The 22,556-nt window shown below is 36.5% G+C and overlaps 1 protein-coding gene across 6 annotated transcripts in view; it reads left to right on the plus strand.

The window, feature by feature from the left end:
• LOC147564824 (B3 domain-containing transcription factor VRN1-like) overlaps positions 1–19,618 on the plus strand; it is a 61,395-nt gene extending 41,777 nt beyond the window's left edge. For 2 of the 6 annotated variants that reach the window (XM_086650213.1, XM_086650220.1), the window contains 4 exons: positions 17,365–17,888; positions 17,982–18,468; positions 18,550–18,746; positions 19,118–19,618. In XM_086650213.1, the coding sequence (XP_086506339.1) occupies positions 17,365–17,888; positions 17,982–18,468; positions 18,550–18,746; positions 19,118–19,441 (1,532 nt within the window). In that variant the 3' untranslated portion in view covers positions 19,442–19,618. The other 4 variants (XM_086650236.1, XM_086650244.1, XM_086650228.1 and 1 more) reach the window with 4 other exon arrangements.
• Positions 19,619–22,556: the final 2,938 nt, after the last annotated feature.

Here is a 22,556-nt window from a genome sequence, read left to right on the forward strand (position 1 = left end):
TCGAGAAAGCCCGGGTCAATTTCGGAAAAAATATTGCTTCGATTCTTAATGATTTCATAAATCAATTTAAAGATAAATCCGTTTTGGCCTTCTGGATGGCCCGGATTGATTTTGGAATTATTTGGTTGGAATCGGAAGAAAATTTGGCAAAAACTCCCACTCGAATGATGGTCCCTATTCGTGGTCCGAAAGGCCTCGAAAAAGCCCGGGACAAGTCCTAGACAAGTCCCGGCCCAAGCCCACAAAGGGCTCGGACAAGGTCCGGACATAGCACGGCCCATAGGGCCGGCATGTCCTGGCCGAGGCCTATCAAGGCCTGGTCTCGTCCTGGCCGGAGCCAGGACGCTAGTCCATGTACCAGACGCGTCCTAGACGTGTCTGGTGCTGGACCGGACCAGCACTAGGTGTCTCGGACTAGTCCGAGACACCCAGAACCTCCCAGACGCGTCTGGTCGAGAGCTCTGGACGCGTCCTAGACGCGTCCAGGAAGCTACCAGTGCAGCTTCTGGTCGCGTCCTAGACGCGTCCGAGCTGCTCTGGACGCGTCCAGTGGACGCGACCAGCAGCTTCTGTCCGGCCAAGAAGCTTCCTGGCCGGACACTAGGGTTTCCAAAACCCTAGTTTCCAAAATTTTTTTTTTTTTTTTTTTGTTGTGCAAATCTTATTTGCTAACTTCCAATTTTAAATTTTTTTTTTGTTGTGCAAATCTTATAGCGGAAATATGACATCTAATGTCTACACTAGTATTCCCAGGATCACATGCAAAACTAGTAATTAATCTAATGGAGATAGTGGATTACCTTAATCGCTTTTCCCTCGAACTAGTTGAATTGATTGAAGAAGACCAAGAGCTTCAAGTGTAGCTCCTCTACTTGGGACACGAGCAATCAATTTGATCTCCCACCTTGTTGTATAGCTAGCACACCAATGGTGGTTGGATAGAAGAACACCTTCTTCTTTAACTAGATAGATAGTTAATGGGAATTAGCTCACTTTCTCCTCTCTACTTGATGTGGTAGAGTAAGAAAGCTTAGAGAGAAATTCCACACCTTATTCTCTACCCTAAGAGTGTTTATATAGAACCCTAATAAGAATCCACCTCCTTTTAGGTTTCCCAAAACACTCTTTAGAATAAGATTTAGGGAAATAGTCGAAAATAGCAACTATTGGTATTTTCTCAATTCCCTGAGGAGATGACGTCAAAACCCAGCCAAAATTGGCAGATTTAATGTTCATAACATAAGGAAACGTCCCTCCAAAAATCAGCCCAATCCGAGGCCTAAAAGTGCCCGAATCGGTCTAGGCCCAAAAACCCTGTTTTTGGCCTTTTTGTACTATCTTTGCCTAATTCCTTTTTAGGCCTATGAGATATGTTTATGGGACACTCCCATGATTATATCTCACTCCCACTAGTCATATCCTAGATCAATTTGTCACTCTTATGTGTAACCCGTTGTAGGATCCGATCGAAGTTAGCCGCGAATTACTTCGTAATTCGACGATCGTAGTTGGTCTCTAGCTACAACTCTACGATCCCTAAATCAATCGGACTTGATGATCTTCCACATCAATTATCCTATCCGACATATTGCTCGCATTGCCATCTTGGTCGAAGGACATCTCCTTCAACTCCTTCACCATGGACCAACCCGGGACTTGACCCAGGCAGGGCCGGGCCGGGCTCAACCCAGGTCTGACCGAGACTTTTTAAAAAAAAAAAATATTATTATAAGATATGAAATTAAATTAAAATAGTATATAATTTTAAAAGTTAATTGAAATAAAACATTACAAATATGAAACTACGAGATAACAAATCAAAACATTAGAAATTTTACCTTTTTAAAAAATATTAGATTTTAGGTTATAAAGTAATGATTATTTACCTAAAAGAAAATATTACTTACCTAATACTAAAAGTAAATTAAAACAAAATAGAACTTAGCAAAAGATCATATAGTATTTACCTAAAATTTCTTCCCTAACTTAAAAAGAAAAGATTTTGTTGAACTTACACAAAAATAGTGTTTATGGAACTTACCTAATTTTTTTATATTTTTTAACTTAAAAGGAAAAGATTATCTAATTTTACATAAGATATAAGCCTTTAATGGGAACATTTCTTCTCTAACTTAGGAACTTACCTAAATTTATTTTTACATAAAATTTTCTACAACTTACAAAAATTATTCTCTAACTTCAGTATTTTATATATTTTAGATAAAATATACAACCTTAATAGGAATATAATTATTTAAAGAAAGGAAGATTAAAAAAAAAAAAAAAGAGGTGACGGATTTAGCCCGTCGGGCTTGGAATAGACGGGCCCGTGCAGAATCCGAGTTGACCTGGCCCGTTTTCTGTAGGGGCCGGCCCGACCTTTTGAGCACCACTAATTGCAAATCACATTATACAAATATTTGATTTTACAACAAATAACTACTGTATACATCTAAAGAAAAGAACATGACGATGAGAGGAGGAAAGAGAACTAGATTGAAGAAAAAGAAGAAGAAGAAGAAGAAGGAGAGACATCAAATATCTAAATATTAGAGATGGGTACTTGATTCCAGTTCATCTTCCATCTTCTAGATATGTATAACCAACATCAAATAATAACTTTTGATGAAATCAAAGATAATAGAAGTGGGAATTTGGCAAATTAATTCTTCCAATCTCTCTCTATATCTCTCATTTTCTCTATACAACACTGTAAAAAGGTGCGGCAAGGAAGCTAGGTTTTGGTCAAAGTAGGGGTTTATCAGTTTATGTCATTTCTAAGGACTAACCTACCATCAACCTATACCCAACGACCTTGATTAGAGAGTTTTATTTTGTGTTATTTTCCAAATAGCCCCCAACTTTGTGACCAGCTTCCTGCCTAGCTCTTTACTTTAGCAAAAATATCCAGATGGCCCCCTTTTTGAGTTACCGTTATAACTCCGTTAATCAGTCACCATTTCTCTCTCCTCCATCTCATAACCTCTCTCTGCCACCTCATCGTCTTCACTGGCAAGGTCGTCGCCCGGCCAATTTTCCAGCCAGCGAACTTCAAACATAATAAATAAATAAATAAATTTTCTCTCTCTAAATTTTTTTTCCACTCCTCTCTCTCTCTCTCTCTCTCTCTAATCACTACGGCGAAGGGAGTGACCCCTTCGCCGGAGTTCAAGACACAGACCATCAAGGTCTGTTCGTTGAACATACCTTGACTCGTTTAACATACCATCAAGGTTTGTTTAACGAACTCCGACGAAGGGGTCTCTCCCTTCGCCGGAGTGTTTAGAGAGAGAAAGAGAGGAGTGAGAAAAGAAAGTTTTTTTTCAAGAGAGAGAGAGGAGTGAAAAAAATTTTTAATGCTTGAAGGTCGTCGGCCAGAAAATTGGTCGGCCGACGACTCTGCCGGTGAAGACGATGAGGTGGCGAGAAGATGAGGTGGCAGAGAGAGGCTATGAGATGGAGGAGAGAGAAATGATGACTGGTTAACGGAGTTATAACGGTAACTCAAAAAGGAGGTCATCTGGTATTTTTAGTAAAGTATGGGGCTAGGCACGAAATTGGTCACAAGGTTGGGGGCTATTTAGGAAATAACCCTTTTATTTTCCTGGCCGTTAGATCTAGATGACGGAATGAACTAAATCCACATACGGACCAAACTTTAGGGGTGCTAATTGACGGGCTGGCTACTCGGGCTTAACAGACGGGCTTGCTACTCGGGCAGGGGTTTTCCAGTTGAAACCCAAGCCCGCTCATTATCTATAGACGGGTCGGGCGTGCACAACCCGTGTCGGGTTTCGGGCTGAATGTTTATCAATCGGACTCGGGCGTTCCGGGCCGGGTTTCGGGCTTTCAGACAAAATTCCCACCCCTACGGCAGAGCCCCATAATATGTCAACATGACCATTGAATTTGAATGATGATCTGGATAATTAAAGACCAAAACGCATCAAATCTAAAATAAAAAAACCCAAATAACTCATTCACTCTTTCTTTATAGGAGGATCACCAATTATAACTCCACAGATATTGCATCAGCAACTGATCTTACATCGATTATAAGAGCATCTCCAATGCAACACTCAAACTCTAAATCTTAGAGTGCCACATAGGATCTTTTAGAGTTTCCCTTTAAAATTCATTTCCAATGCAAAATCCAACATGAATCTCTAAAATGATGTGTCAAGATTTATTTTAGAGATCCTTAAGAGGACATTCCAAATTTAGAGTGTCATCTTGAGGATCTTTAAGTGCCACATAAGCAAATCGATTAATTTTTAACAAAAAGTAGGTTTTTAGAGTTTCTCTTTAAAGTGTTGTATTAGAGAACACTTTTCAATAGAGTGTATCTAAATGGCCAAATAAGAAAAAGACCATTTAAAGATCCACTTTTCACACTTGACACATAAGATTTTTAGAGTTTTTCTTGAGACTTGCATTCGAGATGCACTAAGAGCATCTCCAATGCAAAACTCTAAAAAAATCATCCTGTGTGCCAAGTTTCAACTGAGGTTCTCATTCTTATGTAGCGAAAGTAGAGATCTTCAATTTTTTTGTGTCTCCAATGCAAAACTCTAAACTTATCTTAGTTACTTATGTAGGGTTTTACATGTATCTAATACATTCCTAATCATGTTACTAGTGTTGGTAGCGGAATCTGAATCATCATATGATTAACACTAAGTTTTCCAGGATATATACATGAACTAATCAATGAACTAGAATGAAGAAGAATACCTTCATTCGCTTTCCCACAAACTAAATTCCGACCAGTATTCGGAAGATAAAGAGCTTTAAGTGTAGCTCCTCTACTTGAGACACCAAATTATATAACTCGAACTCTCTTCTTTCAGTTAGCTAGGACCTTCTTGAAGGTTGAGATGAAGAACTGCTTCTTCTAGACTTGATAGATAGAATGGGAACGTTTTCTCTAAAATCCCCTCTCTTCAATAGTTGTGTGAAGAGAATGATTTTTTTCTGAGAAAATTCCACACCTTTTCTGAACTCATAATGGGGCTTTATACATGCATTACCTTAGTAGAGTCCCACTCAAATAATGGATCCTAAAAGTCATTCAGAAAAGATAAGTACAAGTTAGTGTTAAACTAACTAAGACTCTTAATATGGGCAAACCCTAATTAGGGTTTCCCCATGGTGTGGCCGGCCAGAGTAGCCCTTAATGGGCTTACTCTGCCCGACCCACCTCTTTAATAAGGCCGGCCAGGGATCTCCCCTTAAGAGAATCTCTTGTTGCCCCTTAAAGCGGGTTTTTGTCTTTTCAGACTTCTCTTTCGAGCCCGATTCTTTCTATCTCTTATACTGGATCATATCCATCTATATACTAGTTCCCATTAGTCTATTCTCACTTTTCAAGTTACCAATTCTTATGTGTAACCCGTTGTAGGATCCGGTCTATGTTAGCTGCGGATAACCGAAGTGATCCAACAATCGTAAGCGGCTTCTGGCTAAGCATTACGACTCCTAATTGAACCGGATTGATTGATCCTATGAGCCAAATCGTACGCATTGCCATCTTGGTCGAAGGACATTCCTTCGGAAGGATGTACCTTCAGACTCCAAGGACATATATCCTTCAACTAATGTGTCATAGTTATTTTTGTAAATAAATAATTAGTTATTTAGATAATATCGAAGACTCGATTTCTATTGGTTGAAAATCTAATATTGATGAGTTGGACAATTAGAGATATCTCAAGAAGACACTTTAGAAATAGAGTGTCCTCTTGAGATATCTCTATTCCGCCCTCGATACGTCATCTTAGAGATCCAAATAGAGTGTTGCATTGGACAGAGTTCAAGAAAAAAATCTAAAAAGCATATGTGGCACTTAGAGTTTCTAAGATTAAGTGCTACATTGGAGATGCTCCAAGGTCCCTTAAGCTCAGTTTCTTCTCTATAAAGAAAACTTGAATAACTCCTATATGATTACTTCGTTTTAAAGGATTACATCGACACCTCATATATGGACAGTGAAATCTATATTAATTAATTGTGTGCACATATTTTTGGACACAAGACGTTTTGGGGAGATAAGAATATTTTCTGTGATATAAATTTTTATAGAGAAAAAGTGAATTCTGACAAATTTTGTGGAGTACAAAATTGGGAAGGGAAACGAAGTATCTTCTTCTTCCTCATTTCTTACACCACCAACTCCGACCACACCATTTTTCCAAATCCATAACTACCACTTTTGCACAGTAATGGAAAACCGGAAAGACGAGATTTTTTTTTTCATTTTCCCGATGAGATGAAATATTTTTAGATCGATCTTTAAAGAAGCTATCAACATTTGACAGATTTCCACCTAGCATCAATGACAATAACGCTTTAACACAAACACGCTCACTCGCAAGGGCGAGCCCACATAGGGGTCTGTGGAGGGCATGTGGCCCGACAACCATAATGTGGCTCATTTATGTTACACAACACTGATTATCCTATTATATACGCATTGTTCCTTTTGTTGAACAAAATCCTTGCCTAGCTCAGATGGTGAAAAGCTTGAGCTACATAATAAAGGTCTTGGGATTGAGTACTCCCATTAACAACAGTTTTTTCTAGGATTTTTACTATTCACGCTAAAATGGAACTCTTGTTTGGTTTAGAATAATGCTTATAAGGAATTCCTAATGAAGGCCATGTGAAGCTTGTTAATTTGGCTAACTCAATTTTGACCTCCTCAAAATTATCAACTTATTAAAATAGGTTCGTAAAGATGATAAATTTTCTGAATAATCCTCAGTTTTTTAATTTTGTCAGATTTTCTCGTGACTTGTATTTTAGAATTCAAAACTAACTTTTCTATTCGTTTGTCAAATTTGTCATAGTAAACATGATATTAGAAAGAAACTTTATTTCATCTTTCTTTCCATTACGATCACTTCTTCTTCATTGTCTCCACTATCGTTTCATCCTAATCTTCACCACTATGCCTTCATCTCTTCTCTTTGTTTTCTTTCAATATTTTTTTGGTAATCTAGTTGAGGGGAAGGTCCCCGAACCATATTGGTGAGTAAATTTAAGAGATAGCTTGCAATACGTCAAAATTACCATGCAATATCTTAACTATAATTAAATTGCCGTTGAGAATTTACTTTTTGATTCTTACCTGATCGTATACTATGACATTTGTTCATTAACTATAACTAAAAAGTGCCCCCACACATGAAAATTTCTGGTTTCGCCACTGGTCACTCGGGGGCGTAACATAGTGGCGATGATGAGAGGAGGGGTTTGACGAAATTGGGAATATTGAAGGCGATATACAGAATCTCAGATGAGTTAAAAATTTGATTCTTAGAGAGAGAATTGAAGAACAAATAAGAAATGGGTTAGAGCTTCTGAAAAACAAATCCCCAACAAGTCTGGTAGATCCCCTTCGCCCACCTCCCCTACCGAAACGACTATAGAGAAGAAGGAGAGAAAGAGTGAAGAGAAAAGAGGAATAATAGATGTGATTAGAAGGTGGTGGGCAAAGAAGAAAATGATTCGAAAAAAAAAGTTAAAAGTTGCTGACAATGGTTGTTTGCCTGCTATCATTATGGAAATGGAGAAAAAATAGTGGGAAAATCGAGGAAACAAGAGGAAAAGTAAAAAATACTCACTTAAAATATTTTTTCCATAACAATTAGGAAATAAATGGTCAACTAAAAGTAACTGATTTTTTACACTTTTATTCTCCTTGCATTTATTTATCATTCTAATCAACACTTCAATTTTATTTCAGATAGAGATACTAGACGGTCCAAATTTATCCATAGCCACCTCAACTAATCAAATACAATTTTCTTGAGAAAAAAATCAATCTTCAATCAAATACAACGAAAGAAAAATTGTGGAGAAATTTACCGTGTGAGTTATGTTTCTACCACCACCATGGAGAAATTGGATGCATAGTGAAAGGATCTAATACAAAATTGCTGTAGGCATCCGGTCAAAGCACAAATTGTGAGATGTCGCATGTGAAATCTGGGTGCCTACAGCATTTTGAGCGGGTGCTTTTAGCCCTTCCCAATTTTATTTCCCCAAAAAGTTTATCAAGATGGAAGAACAAACTCATAAGCCAACCAGGACGTACGGTGCTCATAAAATAGTGTTGTCTTCTTTTTGTACATACCCATGCAGTTACCAACTTATGCCAAAAACAGTGATTCATGAACTAGAGAAAATTGAAAGATGCTTTTGGTGGGGTCATGATAAAAGTGAAAGAAAACTCCATTTTAACAAATGGGATATCATAACCAGTCCAAAAAACAATGGGGGACTGGGAATAAGATCCATGGAAGATGTTAATCAATCTCTTATGGCAAAAATGACTTGGCGTTTTCTTACTCAAAAAGATGCAGTATGGGTAAAATTATTGAGGGCAAAATATATAAGAAATGGAGATTTTTGGTATGCTATTGAAGAAACAAAAGAGACAATGAAGAAAAACAAATTGTGGATAATAGGTGATGGCAAATCATTAAATATTACTCAAGACCCCTGGCTACAAAACAGTATAGATCTAACTCCTATTCCCATACAACCTTTACGTCCCAACATTAAACTAGTGTCTGATCTTATGCTTATCAATCAGAAACAATGGAATACTACTATGATTCAAATGTATTTCGATCACCAAACAGCACAAGAAATAATCAATATATGCTTAAGTGAAGGCAACAATAGAGATAGGCCTATCTGGAAACCCATTGAAACAGGTAAGTTCTCAACAAAATCATTTTATGCAGAGGTCAAAATTCCGGCGACAATACAAGATGAAGCAGCAGATTTCCCTTGGAAACTCTTTTGGTTAAAGAAAGATATAAACCCTAAAGTTCAAAACTTCATTTGGAAAATGATACATGAAGGTTTACCCACCCTCAGCAACATAGGGTCTCGGGTCCAACACATAAATCAAATGTGTATCATGTGTAACCAAAACGAAATAGAAACCACAACGCACCTGTTTGGGAGTTGCCTTTTATTTGGGAACCTTAATGTGAAAGCTGGTACAACTCACCTGCTACAGAGATATACAGATCCGATAAAAAACCTTAAGTTTATTCTTCTTGAAAAAGAAATAGGAGACAGGGATTGGTATACCTTTACTTACATGATGTGGGAATGGTGGAAAACCAGATGTGAAAAGCATTTTCAGAACAAACATCTAAATCTAGTTCGTTGCTGGTGGAATACAACAAACGCCTTGAGGTATATTCCTCACCTTGATCATTCTTCTTCGATTACCACTAACTTTTCACAAGCAAGAATATGGTGTCCACCACCACAAGGTAACTTCAAAATAAACTTTGATGGAGCATTTCGAGGTGATAAAGCTACATAAGCAGCCATAGCAAAAGATTCCGATGGACAGATTTTGGGGACGAAGGTGAGAGTAGTGAATCCTCATTCGGCGATCTGTAGTGAACTAAAGGGTTTAGAAACTGTCCTAGATTTAGGAGAAGAATTAGGGTTGAGGGGTTTTATAGTGGAAGGAGATGCACACGTGTTAATCAATTTGATATCAGTCGTTGATAGTGAGACACCGTGACGCTTAATTAACGAAATCAATGACCTTCAATCGAGGTTGAGCATACAACCAAGAGGCCCACGATGCCGCTTCCTCCGCTTTTACCCACCAAGTTCTTAAAATTATGCTTTGATGTCCTTGTTGTTAACTTATAAGTTTAGTCCGGTTTTGTCTTTTCTATATTTTGGGGGTTACGCTGTAACTTTTATTTGAGTTTTATAGACTTCTTTCTTGTCAAAAAAAAAAAAAAAAAAAGCAATTCACCAAAACCCAACTAAATCTTCCAAAATAGCCCCCTACTGAAGTGGTAGCGAGGGAAGATGGTAAACCCTTAATCATGAAGATGGTAGTGGCGGAAGACACGATGCCGGAGAAGGTTTGAAAGCAGAGCATGATGATGATGGAAGAAAAACCTGCAGAAACGGATCAGAGGACATTTTCAATCAGGTAGACTCAAACATTAGGGTTTCATTTTGGTTTCTTAACACTGTCAAAACCCTAATAACTCGATAGAAAACATTTTTCTCAATTTTGATTGTACTAATTGTTCATACAAACCAAAGAACTTTCTTACAAACTTAGGTTTGCTTTAAGTTTCTTGGAACCATATAGGAGATGTCATTTGATTTCTGGAAACCACACAACTTGGTGGTTTTCATGGAGATCACCTAATAAAGGGTATAATTGAGCTCTCTGAAGAGAATTGGGTACTGAATTTCAGTTGAAAATGTCAAATTTAATCTTTCATTTAGAAATTATAAGTGAGTGAATATTGACTCCATCAGTTTTTGAGCTAATAGCAATGGTGTTTCTCTTTGCAGGTGCTGTGAATTACAGACGATTCGGGTCTAAATGCTTTGGTGGCGCACTTTGCAATTTGGGTATGTTACACGTTGAGATGTGATCGGGCGGTTGTGATGTGTCTTCATCCATCAGCTGTGATCTTATATGATGATTATACATGGTTTAATAGCTCGATTGGATTGGATTTGACGCTATCCAATCCGACATAGCCGCTATCCAATCCGACATAGCCGCATCTGTGGAGATGAACGCTTTCAAGCTTGATGACATATTGTAGATTTAACTGCAAACAAAGATAATGAGTGTCCGCCTCCAAGATCCATGGCTCAAGCATCACAAGACTCCATCTAACACCAACAACAAGTATGTAGTCCACTATAAAAACCTCCATTGATGGAGACTTCATTCAAAAATCTAGCATCACAATTTCTTGCTTTAAAGTGGTGGTGAAGATGATGGTGATGCAAAATTCAGAGTGGTGGTGGTCAAACAATTGAACCTCCATTGATGGAGGTTCATTGAGATTGGGAAAAAAGAGAGAAACTGATTGAGAGAACATCAGAAGTCCGAATATCTCTTTCTTTTCTTTTACGTTTCGACATATGGTTGTATAAGGCCTTTTGGCCACTGGATTTCCTTGTAAAGTGACTAGTTTCAATCTCACAACCGCTTTCGTCAAACATTATATTTCGAAACGAGACTCCATCTTGTACTCGAAAGATAAGATATTATTCTCTTTCAGCTTATGATCCTCCACAAATTCACCCCCCCCCCCCCCCCCCCCCCCCCCCCAGTTTCCAAATAAGAGATTATCGTCAGTTCTTTCGAACTCAACCTTCCACGTATCTCCACTTGGCCCTTTTAGCTCCACACCATCTGAAAGTTTATTCTTCATTTTCTCTACAAACTTTCTGGGATTTCTTGCATATATGCAATGTCAACGTAACAAACTTAAGCATCAAGCTTATATGATGTACGACTAATTGAAGTGGATCTTATAGTGAAGAAACTTACAAGTTGGAGATGGGGATGCTTGGGTAGAACTACTACGAAACGCAACAACTTGAATTTATTCCAGTATATGAGTTGATCCTGATCTGCAACATCTGATTGATGGCTAAGTTGGGAAACTGAAGTTGGCGATTGTTTCATCTTGGCTTTATCCAGCTCAATTCTAGTGGATCTCCTCCCTTGGACTGTCTAATTACGTACCTCAAATTGTTCTTGTTTGCTAGATTCTTCAGATGTGCTGTCATCAATATAGGTATGATCGATCTCTTCAGATGTGCTATCATCAATATAGGTATCATCAATCTCTTCAGATGTGCTATCATCAATATATGAATAATCGATCTCTTCAGATGTGTTATCATCAATATATGCATCATCAATCTCTGTGACAGAAAGAGAAAGCAAAGAGACATAACAATTAAATTTAAGGGCAACGGAATGTAAGAAAGTTACTTTGTGGTGAATAAATGGAATAATAAAAAGAGGCTCAAATGCCCTATTGGATTAAGGGACCAAAAGAAGATGGTAGTGAGGGAAGACCCAGTAGATGAGATGGGAGTGAGCATAATGATGGAAGAGCAACCGCCGAAAGCAGAGCGAACATTCTTCAATCAGGTAAGATTCAAACATTAGGACTTTGTTTTGGTTTCTTAACATTGTAAAAACCCTAACTTGATTGAAAACATTCTTCTCATTTGTTCTTACAAACTCAATAACCTTATTACAAAGTTAGTTTTTCTTGGAACCATATAGAAGATGTTATTTGATATTAAAAAAGCTCACGACTTGGTGGTTTTCAGTGAGGTCACTAATAAAGGGTATAGGCGAGATCTCTGAAGAGAATTGGATACTCATTTTCAGTTCAAAATGTCAAATTTAATCTTTCATTTATATATTATGAGTGAGCGAGTACTGATTTTCCTGAAGTGTTTGAGCTAATAGCAACGGTGTATCGCTTTATAGGTGTTGCGAATTACAGAGGAATTGGGCGTAGTTGGTTTTGTGGTGCACTTCGCAATTTGGGTCTGTGCATCTCCTCGAGGAGTCCTCAACATCTAATACTTTTTCTATGTTCAGATGTGAAGGGGCAGTTGTGATGTGTTTTTATCCATCAGCTATATCTTGTATGATGATTATACATGGTCTAATAGCTCTGTTGCATTGTAATCGATGCTATCCAATCCGACATAGCCGCATCTGTGGAGATAAACGTTTTCAAGGTTGATTTGATAGCGTAGATTGACTTCAAACAAAGACAATGAGTATTTGTCTACAAGAACCAAGGCCCAAGCATCGCAATACTCCATCTAACACTAGCGGCAGGTACGTGTCCACTATAAAAATCATTTTAATCCAGTTTTATTATACACTTATTACCTATCAAAATACTATATTTGCTCTCTGGAACGAACGGATTTTATTTCAGTTAAACTTATGATAGATTATCTTTGTTAATTAAGAAGAGACTATCTTACTATTCAGTGTTAGGGGTGAGCATAAATTGGACTGAACCAAACTGGTTTGCTTTTCTGCCAATCCAAATTGATTTAGTATAACTTCAGCTTGAACACTTCGCACTCAAACCGCAATGACCGATCATATGCTATACTACTTCATGACATGGGTTCTTTGAGCATCATCAAGACCCATTGACATAATCCACAAGCGCAATGGCCTGTTACAGAAGAGATCATCCTTCTTAGACAGACATTCTAAAGCCTATATGCCAATATATGTTTTTACGTATTGAAAACTAATATTTCATCACAAGATTAAATTTGGTTGTTTGACTCTGTTATATATCGTTATAATATATAGAGTTTTTACGTTTGTAACTTGTTAAGTTTATAACAGTGATCTAAAAAACATATTAGTAATGCACTACTAACGGATGTAAATCAGAAAAGTGCGGTTATTACTAATTTCCAGTGATTCGATATAGATAGATTCATTTATTTGTCCTAATCGTTTCGTGTTTTATTTCTATTTTCCTATTAGTAAGGAATTGATTTAAACAACTAATAAGAGGCAATGGCGACAACTAAGGTGGTTTAGGGTCCTTAAAGTAAATTGATTAGGTAACAGCACGTCAAGTAATGCTTTAGAGTGGTGAAGATGATGGTGATGCAAAATTCGGAGTGGTGGTGGTCAAACAATTGAACCTTCTGTGATGGAGGTTCATTAAGATTGGGAAAATAATAGAGAAACGGGGTGAGAGAAACCTGCGATGTAAGAAAGAGAGAAAAGAATTAAATTTAAGGACAAACCTGCGATGTAAGAAAGTTACCTCATAACAATTCAATTGTCTCCTAACTTAGCTTTGTGTAGCGCTATACTCATTTTGTGAGAATTAAAATATAAAAATTAGAACAGAAAATTTTCAGATTTATGGCGATGATTACAAAACATATTGGTGATTTACTACTAACAGATAAATTAGAAAAGTTTTGTTATTACTATTTTTCAGTGATCTAGTATAGACAGATTCATTTATATTTTGCTGAATCGTTTCATGTTTTATTTCGATTCCGGTATCAGTAAGAAATTTATTTAGATATATTCATTTAAATTAAGCAACTAGAAATACCATTTTTATATAGAAGTTATATTTACTAACTGATGTATTCATTCTTCATTTTTTGTATTCAATCATTAGTTATTTGTTCATTCACTAAGGCCAAAATAAAAATGAAACTTCATCCTAAAATACCATTTTTGTAAAGGAGGGGGATTCACCAATAATCAACCTATGTACATGTCTCTCTTCTGTTGCATAACTTAGAAATTAGAAGACATTTACGTACAGAAAAAATTATAATACATCAATTTATTTTTCATTAAGATCGATTTTATATTATTTTGCTGTTTTTTTTTTTTTAAATCATAGATGCAAGGTGAGTTTCTTATCTTTCTATTTTTTTTTTTGAACTTTAACATCCGCTTACACATGTAATCTACATTCTACATACGTAAAATGCATAATGAAAGTGTTCGTGCCGGAGGCTCTGGTTATATGTAGTTAAATAAGACTTCAAGGTGGAGGTTGTTTTGCAAAATTCGAGAGTAGTGGTGGTCAAAGGATTGGACCTCCATTAATGAAGGTTCATTGTGCTTGGGGAGAGAGAGCACGGGTTGAGAGAGCATAGGAAAGAGAAAGCAAAGAGACATAACAATTATTTTTAAGGGCTAACATGGAATGTAAGAAAGTTACATTCGTGGTGAATAAATGGAATATTAAAAAAAAGGGTCAAATGGCATATTTGGACTAACTAGGGGCCAAAAGGTCAACTTGTCATAATTCATAAGCAAGGGTGCACACCTAACATCGGGGCCGACCTAAATATTTTGTAAGTTATGGACACCTAACATCGGGGCCGATCTAAATATTTGGGAGGCCCCAAGCAGAGTTAAAAATTGGGGCCTTATATAACGCATGTTTGAAAAAAATTAAATAAGATTTCTAGTATTGCGCGTGGGAGGACTTGAACCCTTGACCTCTTCCACATAAATTGTACTTTTAAACACTGAGCTACCTTAAATCATGTTATAAGTTTGTTTAGATTGGAATATAGCTTTTATTTCAAGACTCGCATAAAAAATCCAAAACATGAGGCCCTTTATTATGTTAGGCCCAAATCAGCCGCTTCGGTGACTTTGGGCCCTGCCCCCTGCTTAACATAACCTTCTAGAATATTCTCCTGGTCAACACTAGGCTAACCTAGCTTCGAAATGTCCGCCTGTGACCTTGATGTTGTATTATATATATGCATATCACACTATTGTTAGAGAGAATCCAATCGTTAATGAAAACCTTGTTTCCTTTCAAATAGTAGCAGAAAGGGGAAGATCTTTTGAAAATCAAGCAAGGTAGTAAGTTGTTCGTTCTGTCTATCAGAGTTATCACTTAGTAGAAATTGGGTGGGGAAGGTTGAAGCGTGGTTTCCAGTTTCTTTGTATATCTCTTTGATATCAAGCAGAATTGGTAAAATTATTGATTTCTTCTCCAGATCTTATTTTATTTCTTGTGTACATTAATTTGTCTAAATAGTTTATGACTGTTTGTGTTTTGAAAGAGATTGTGTAGTGGAAATGAGAGAGGGAAAGTGTTTGGATAAAAACGATTCAAATGAAACATTTTCTTATAGAAATTAGGGATTATTTACCATTCTCTCATGTTTTTTTTGTGGGCAATAGTTTAGGATCGTCAAGAATTTTTTTTAGTTTTTCTATTAGGAGAAGGGGAATCTGCAGGTTAAGAAATAAAGAGTTGGGAATTGGATTTATGATTTGAATTTTGGATGGATTTGGTCTTTCCAATTTTCAGTATTGAGAATCATAGGAACAAAATAATTTGTGAAGAGTATGTGAATTCAATAAAACATTTACTTATGCGCAATTCGCTTAGAAAAATATGTTTCAAGTTTCAACTTCATGATAAATTGGGATTCAATCCTGATATTACATTTTTTTTTATGAAAGTTGAAAGGTTGCATGCTCTCTCACATCATTGTGATGACACATGATTCTATACCCTAATATTTGTTGCAATTTTTTCCCACTATTGGGCTTATTAATAAATTTGCTTTTTCATTATTTTGAGAAACAATTTTCGGTTTCTGCGTTGTACTTGTGTGGCACAGTGGCAGTGCCAATAAGGAGAAGGGATATGAAGTTTAATAATGATGACAACATATCTTAAAAAAGGGGTAACTTTCGAGTTCTATGTGGGGTTGCCAAAATATTAGCGTCATCCCTATTTGTGGGATTACATGGAGATCCAATGGATCAATTTTGGGTGATGATGAATTTCCCAATATACAGAACAATCGTCACCTAGGACAAAGGGAGCATATCATTCTTCTACCTCTATGTGAAATCTTATTTGCGGCTTCTGTTTGAAATTTAAATTCTAATGATAGTTTCGAAAGACGAACATTGATAGTGGTTAGAGAGATTTACATTCAGTATCTCATGACAATTTTCATTCTATACCTTTTTGTTTATATGTGGTCACTATTTATTTGCACGTTTTTCGTACTAATGACATCACGATTCATTATGGCAGTAGGAAGACCCGAGATAGAGACGATGAGAGGCAGGGATCAACAAGTTGGTTTGGCTAAGCAACGGAACTGTACCAAGTGTTCTAAGTCTGGTCATAATAAAGCAACCTGCAAGGCTGTACCTGCAAAGGTAGTTGCTGAAGGTATGGTATATTTTCATGACATTATATGTTAAGAATATGCTTGATATATATTATGTGTTCGTTTATTAGGGATAGTGAGTCCACCTCCATATTCACGTAATATGATAATTCAGTTACTTAATAAGTTTGAGTTCTTAGAGAAAGATTGGCCGCTTGGTACGGTCGATGGTTGAATTTCCACTGTTAGCGTAAAAAGGAGAAATAAAAAGAAACCAAGTGCTAGCAGTGGGTGACTATTAATGGAATGGGCCACACTTTGTTCATCTGCATAAGTATGAAACAAGCAACTCCCTCTATGATGAGAATCAAGATCTCTTAAGTCTTAAGGGCAAACCATTTGAGGATTACTTTAGTTTATTTTACTTTAGAACTTATTGCTTTATTAGGATTGGTTTCTACCGGCCATGAAATTTGTAGTTCTTAAAAAGAGAGTTTTTTGAGGTCGTTGTGGTGGTAATGTTTTAGTACCTAAAAATTGTCTTAAGGTAAATAGATGCCTTGAACTGTAAGTTTTACTAGTTTTGGTGTGTTTTGGAAGTTTTTTGATCGGTTATCTATTCAAGTATTAATGTTTAGTTATCCATTGATCTGATTAATTAGATTTGCTTTTTTGTTTGAAATTTATGAGTTATATCTCTTCACCTACAATCTGGTTGAGTTCCTATTTATTTTAAACTGTAAGTCTTCGCTGGAAGTTCTTATGTAATTAATCAGATCAATGTATAACTGGAAGTCTTCGCTGGAGATTCTTCCTACATGTTCGAGCTTTTAAAGAAAATAGCCTTTTTGACATGACTCTGTTTTACAGGTCGAATTACATACCCAAATTCACGTTCGAGAGCAGGTTCATCTAGAGGTATAGGTGCTGAAGCTGCAACTCGAAGGGAAATTGGTGCAGATGTATCTCGAAGAAGAGGTTTTGAATATACATCTGAAGAAGTTGATTATGGCTATATTGATGATAGCTCATCTGAAGAGATCGACGATGCATACATTGCGGATAGCACATCTGAAGAGATTGATGATGCAAATATTGTTGATAGCACATCTGAAGAGATCGATGATGCCTATATTGATGATAGCACATCTGAAGATATCGATGATGCCTATATTGATGATAGCACATCTGAAGAATCTAGCAAACAAGAACACTTTGAGGTACATAAATGGACAGTCCAACGAAGGAGATCCACTAGAATTGAACTGGATAAAGCAAGGATGAAACATTCAGTTTCCCAACTTAGCCATCAATCAGATGTTGCAGATCAGGATCAACTCATATACTGGAATAAGTTCATAGTAGTTCTACCCAAGCATCCCCATCTCCAACTTGTAAGTTTCTTCATTATAAGATCCAATTCAATTAGTCGTACGTCATATAATCTTGCCGCTTAAGTTTGTTATGTTGATATTGCGTGTATGCAGGAGTTTCCAAAGAAGTTTGTAGAGAAAATGAAAAATAAACTCTCAGAGACTGTAGAGCTAATAGGGCCAAGTGGGAATACCTGGAACGTTGAGTTGGCAAGAACTGATGGTAATCTCTTTCTGAGAAACGGGTGGCGTGAATTTGTAGCGGATCATAAGCTGAAAGAGAATGACATCTTGTCTTTCGAGTACAAAATGGAGTCTCGTTTCGAAATATCATTGTTTGACAAAAGCCTTTGTGAGATTGAAAGTATTCCCTTTACGAGGAACTCCAGTGACCAAAAGGCCCTAAACAACCATATGTCGAAACGTAAAAGAAAAGAAAGAGGTGCTGGACCTTTTGTAAGGGTTAGTCATCCTGGAAACCGACAGAAGGACCAGCACAGAGAGCTATCTGTGGAAGGACCACAACTACTAGCTAGAGCTGCCAAAACACAGTCAATATCTTCTATCCGTGCAATAGTGGAAGCAGAAATGAGCGAAGAAGGTCAAATATTATTCTTTCTTATTTATTGTATACAAATATATTTGAAGTTTCGGATTAATTCTTTCGATGAAAATGTTTCAGATGAACAAGTCTATGTGGAACCAAAGCCTAAATTTCCTAAAAGTTCTGTATCGGGCAGAGATGCAAGTGAAGGCAAAAGAAGCAGTCTCCAAAAAAGAAGTCTCAAAAAAAGAGTTGCAGCAGCATACGAAGGAAGTAAGAAGCCGCACTTTTTAGTAACCATGTGTGAGACGCATGTAACTCGCAGATTCTGTTTGGTGAGCTTCTCAACTTCTACTTCATTCTTCGAAATACTTTCATCCGACGATGTACAACTTGACTATTCTGCAGAGGCTTGCTTTTTCACTTGTGTAGATAAACAACCGATAACTACGTTAGTTACTCGAGACTCGGGTTGGGCTCAGGCTTGGGCCCGGCGGCACTGCCGTGCCCAAGCTAAGTTGAACAAACTCTGCTCAAATTTACCTCTATTATTAGAGTAATTAGGGAAAGGATTGCCTTGGTCTCAGTCCCCGGAGTCGAACTACTTAGTGTCTCTTCGAGAAGACACCATGGTTTAACAAGTAAGATATATGATTAGAGATATGTTAATGAAACTACGATTTCTAATCATAACCTCGTTATGCAGACAATCCCAAAATGCTTCGCGAGGGAGTACCTCCCCAGCAAAAATGCAGAAATAAACCTTAGCATGGATGACAAGACATGGGGTGTCAAGTACAAACTCTACAAACAGAAGACTTGTGTAGTCGTTGAGGGTTTAGGGTGGGCTGATTTTGTCATGAAGAACAGTTTGGAGTTGGGAGATGTCTGTGCCTTTGAACCTTCTACGCAAATACAGCAGAGAACAGCAGAGTTGAAGGTTACAATCTTCCGGATTGTCGAAGTGGTTACACCGCTTATGATTTGGAAAAGAATTAATGGAGGTAGGAGCGGAAAGAAGACAACTTGATGTTATAAGATCGAAAAAATGAGTTGGTACTAGTTTATGAATTAAAAGTGGAACCCTTTTATTTATATGTTTTGACTTCTTGAAATGTTGGAAACAATGTTTCTATGGAACCTGGTCTGAACTCTCTTAGATTTTAATTATTAGTTACAATAATAATTAATTCTGGCCTTGGTTTTATTTGAAAAGCAATATTAGAACAATTTTTTTTCTGAGCTACTGTAGACCAAACTACATACGTCTCCCATCATTTCGACCAAAACAAAAAATGAGCCTTGAGACGAGATGTAGACATTCTCCATGCTGCGGTTCCCTCCAGTCGGTTCCCAGGTTGGGTTAGGGGAACATCCGAGCGATTGGGTTAGGGGAACATCTGAGCGATTGCCTTCGCGGATCCAAACACGTTCACAATAGGGAATAGAACGCCTAATATCCGAGTGATTGGGTTAGGGGAACATCCGAGCGATTGCCTTTGTGGATCCAAACACGCTCACAATAAGGATTAGAACGCCTCAGTGTGTTTTTTCTTTCTAACGGATAGAATTGGTTATCTAGAGCAAATGATATGTAGTTTTATTCAGTGTCTTTTCGACACTAATAAATATTAAGATGTTACAGGAAGATGTTATAGTGATACTGTCCGCTTGACACTCCTGTCTCCTGAACCTCACGGTTATAAAAGACCTCACTATGGAAGACTTAAGAGTATTTAACTTTTTAAGAAGAGTACCACACTTCGTCTCAGCATCAAAGTAGGATTGTGTACAACATAAGAAATACCAAAAACAATCCTTCGTATTGGAAACACAAGCAAGGCTTTTTGGAAATTTTAATTTTTGTTCATCTCTTGTTCCCAACATAAGAAGTCGCATGCTATGAAAGGATTTCTTTCAACTGATAACAATCTTTGTCATTTGGTGGTGTGCTCAATAAGAGATATATAATTATCTTGTAAACTCTTCTGCTAGAGTTATTATGTTGACCAAATACACCATTTTTAATTGGGGATTGGTGACTAAGTACTTTAAATTTATATTTGGGCTTTTTGCTAAATTCGTAAGACCCTTTAATTTCTAATATGCAAACTTTTCTTATTTCTTGATGAACATAAATAGGACAATGGAGCAATTTTGGGAGCTAGTCACTTTTAAGCTGTTATTTTTTGTTAATTAGTCATCCTTTCAGGACCAAAATGAAACTAAAAAAAGAACTATAGATATTTGGATAACTGATAAGAATGAAACAGACAGAAATCACACCTTCTCCTATCCGGCCTTGTTTATATCTACTAGGGTATAGCTCGTGCCCGTAGGGCAAGAAACTTTCTATATTTATGTTATACAAAATTATCAAATATTTTGGTCTTATACAGATATTGAAGGAATAAATATATATATAAAATAATAACCGAGATTGTATTGAGTTGTTTGAAGGGAGAAAAGAGGAAAGAGAGAAAAATAGTTAGAGAGTTTAAATGGATTGGGAAGTTATTATGACGGTTAATATCTATCTTTTGAAAGACTGTTTAAAAAGAAAGGTCATGATTCAAAAAAAAAAAAAAATTGGACGACCGATATTTATAAACTAAAGTTATGACATGACACCAAAACCTATGTCATTTGTTATATAGATTTACAGATGATATGTTAAGAAACAAGTAAAATCGACCAACATAATTATAATTCGATAATGTATGTTAAGAACCCCTACCTAGGGATGGAAATTTGCGCCAAAAGAATCGCAATCCTGACTAATACATCTCACAAATACCATAAAATTAATGTGGAATATTTGTAAGAGACATTAGACGTGAAGGAACGTTACAAGTTTAAAATAAAGTAAACGTAAATTGGTGAAAGGGGTTGTGAGAAATAAATAATATAAATGATGGAAATGAGACACAGATTATCTATTATTCTTACCGCGATAAAATAAATAAATGCTAACAAAGAAATCAGAATCTTAGGTGGCACTTAAATTGAGTGTTGCATCGGAGATGATTTTTTTTTTTTTTGTTGAACTAGCTTTATAAATTAAATAACAGCGTTATTACAATATTTATTAACTAAAATACAAGGTACATTCTTCCACTCTTTGCTCGCGTTTTTCTTCCTTGCCCATTTAGCTAATCTGTCTGCACTGGAATTGAGTTATCTTTTCGTATACTTGAATTTCACCTCTTCGAATTCTTTTCTGCTTTCTCGAATTCTCCGGATGTAGATTAAAGATTGCCAGTGTAACGTGTGATGTTTATTGTGAAGATGTTTGATGAGATTAATATTGTCGCTTTCCATTTAGATGAGAAGACAACTAGTAAAAAAACAATTGATAGATAAAGAGATATTTTAAACTCAGTTTATACTAAAATTAAGAGCATCTCCAATAAATAGAAATTGATAGGCACTCTAACAAAAAGTACCTCTACTAAATACAAGTGCCACTCTTAAATTCGAAAGATAAAAAGTACTTAAAAATCAAAGATTTCTATTTGTTCAAATTTTCGAGTCTCACTTAAAGAGTCTCAAGGAGAAACTATAATTTAGAGTGTCTTTTAGTGTTGTTTAGAATGCCGGCCCGACACGGCTCGTACGAAAAACGGGCCAGGTTGACCCGGGTTCCTTTTCGGGTCCCCGACTGGACCTATGTTTTGGGTCCGACGGGCCAACCCCGACCCGTCAAGAGCCTTTTTTTCTTTTTTATTTGAAAAAATTCCATAGATTTATGAGAAATTGAGTCGAAATATCTTTCCGAAATATCTTTCCAACATAACATTCATAAAAAATTCATTTCTATAAAATCTTTTAAGAAATCTTTCCTAAATTCATTAACTTATTTGTCTAAATCATCATCCCTAGGATTATTTCCAAAATGTAATTTCTAAAATCACTTCTGTAAAATCTTTTCAAAAACTCTTTCATAAGCTTATTACTTTAATCATTTCAAAAAACCAATTTCTAAAATCATTTCTCAATAATCTTTTCGAAAAATCTTTCCTAAATTTATTAACTCGTTTATGTAAATCACCCTCTACTAATTATTTACAAAATGTAATTTCTAAAATCACTTCCAGAATATCTTCTCAAAAGTTTTTCTAAACTTATTTATGTAAATCATATCC

The sequence above is a fragment of the Eschscholzia californica genome, unplaced genomic scaffold (assembly GCF_041429995.1).
Source record: "Eschscholzia californica isolate CP2 unplaced genomic scaffold, dmEscCali1.0.p SCAF_1, whole genome shotgun sequence".
Classification (NCBI taxonomy): Eukaryota; Viridiplantae; Streptophyta; class Magnoliopsida; order Ranunculales; family Papaveraceae; genus Eschscholzia; species Eschscholzia californica.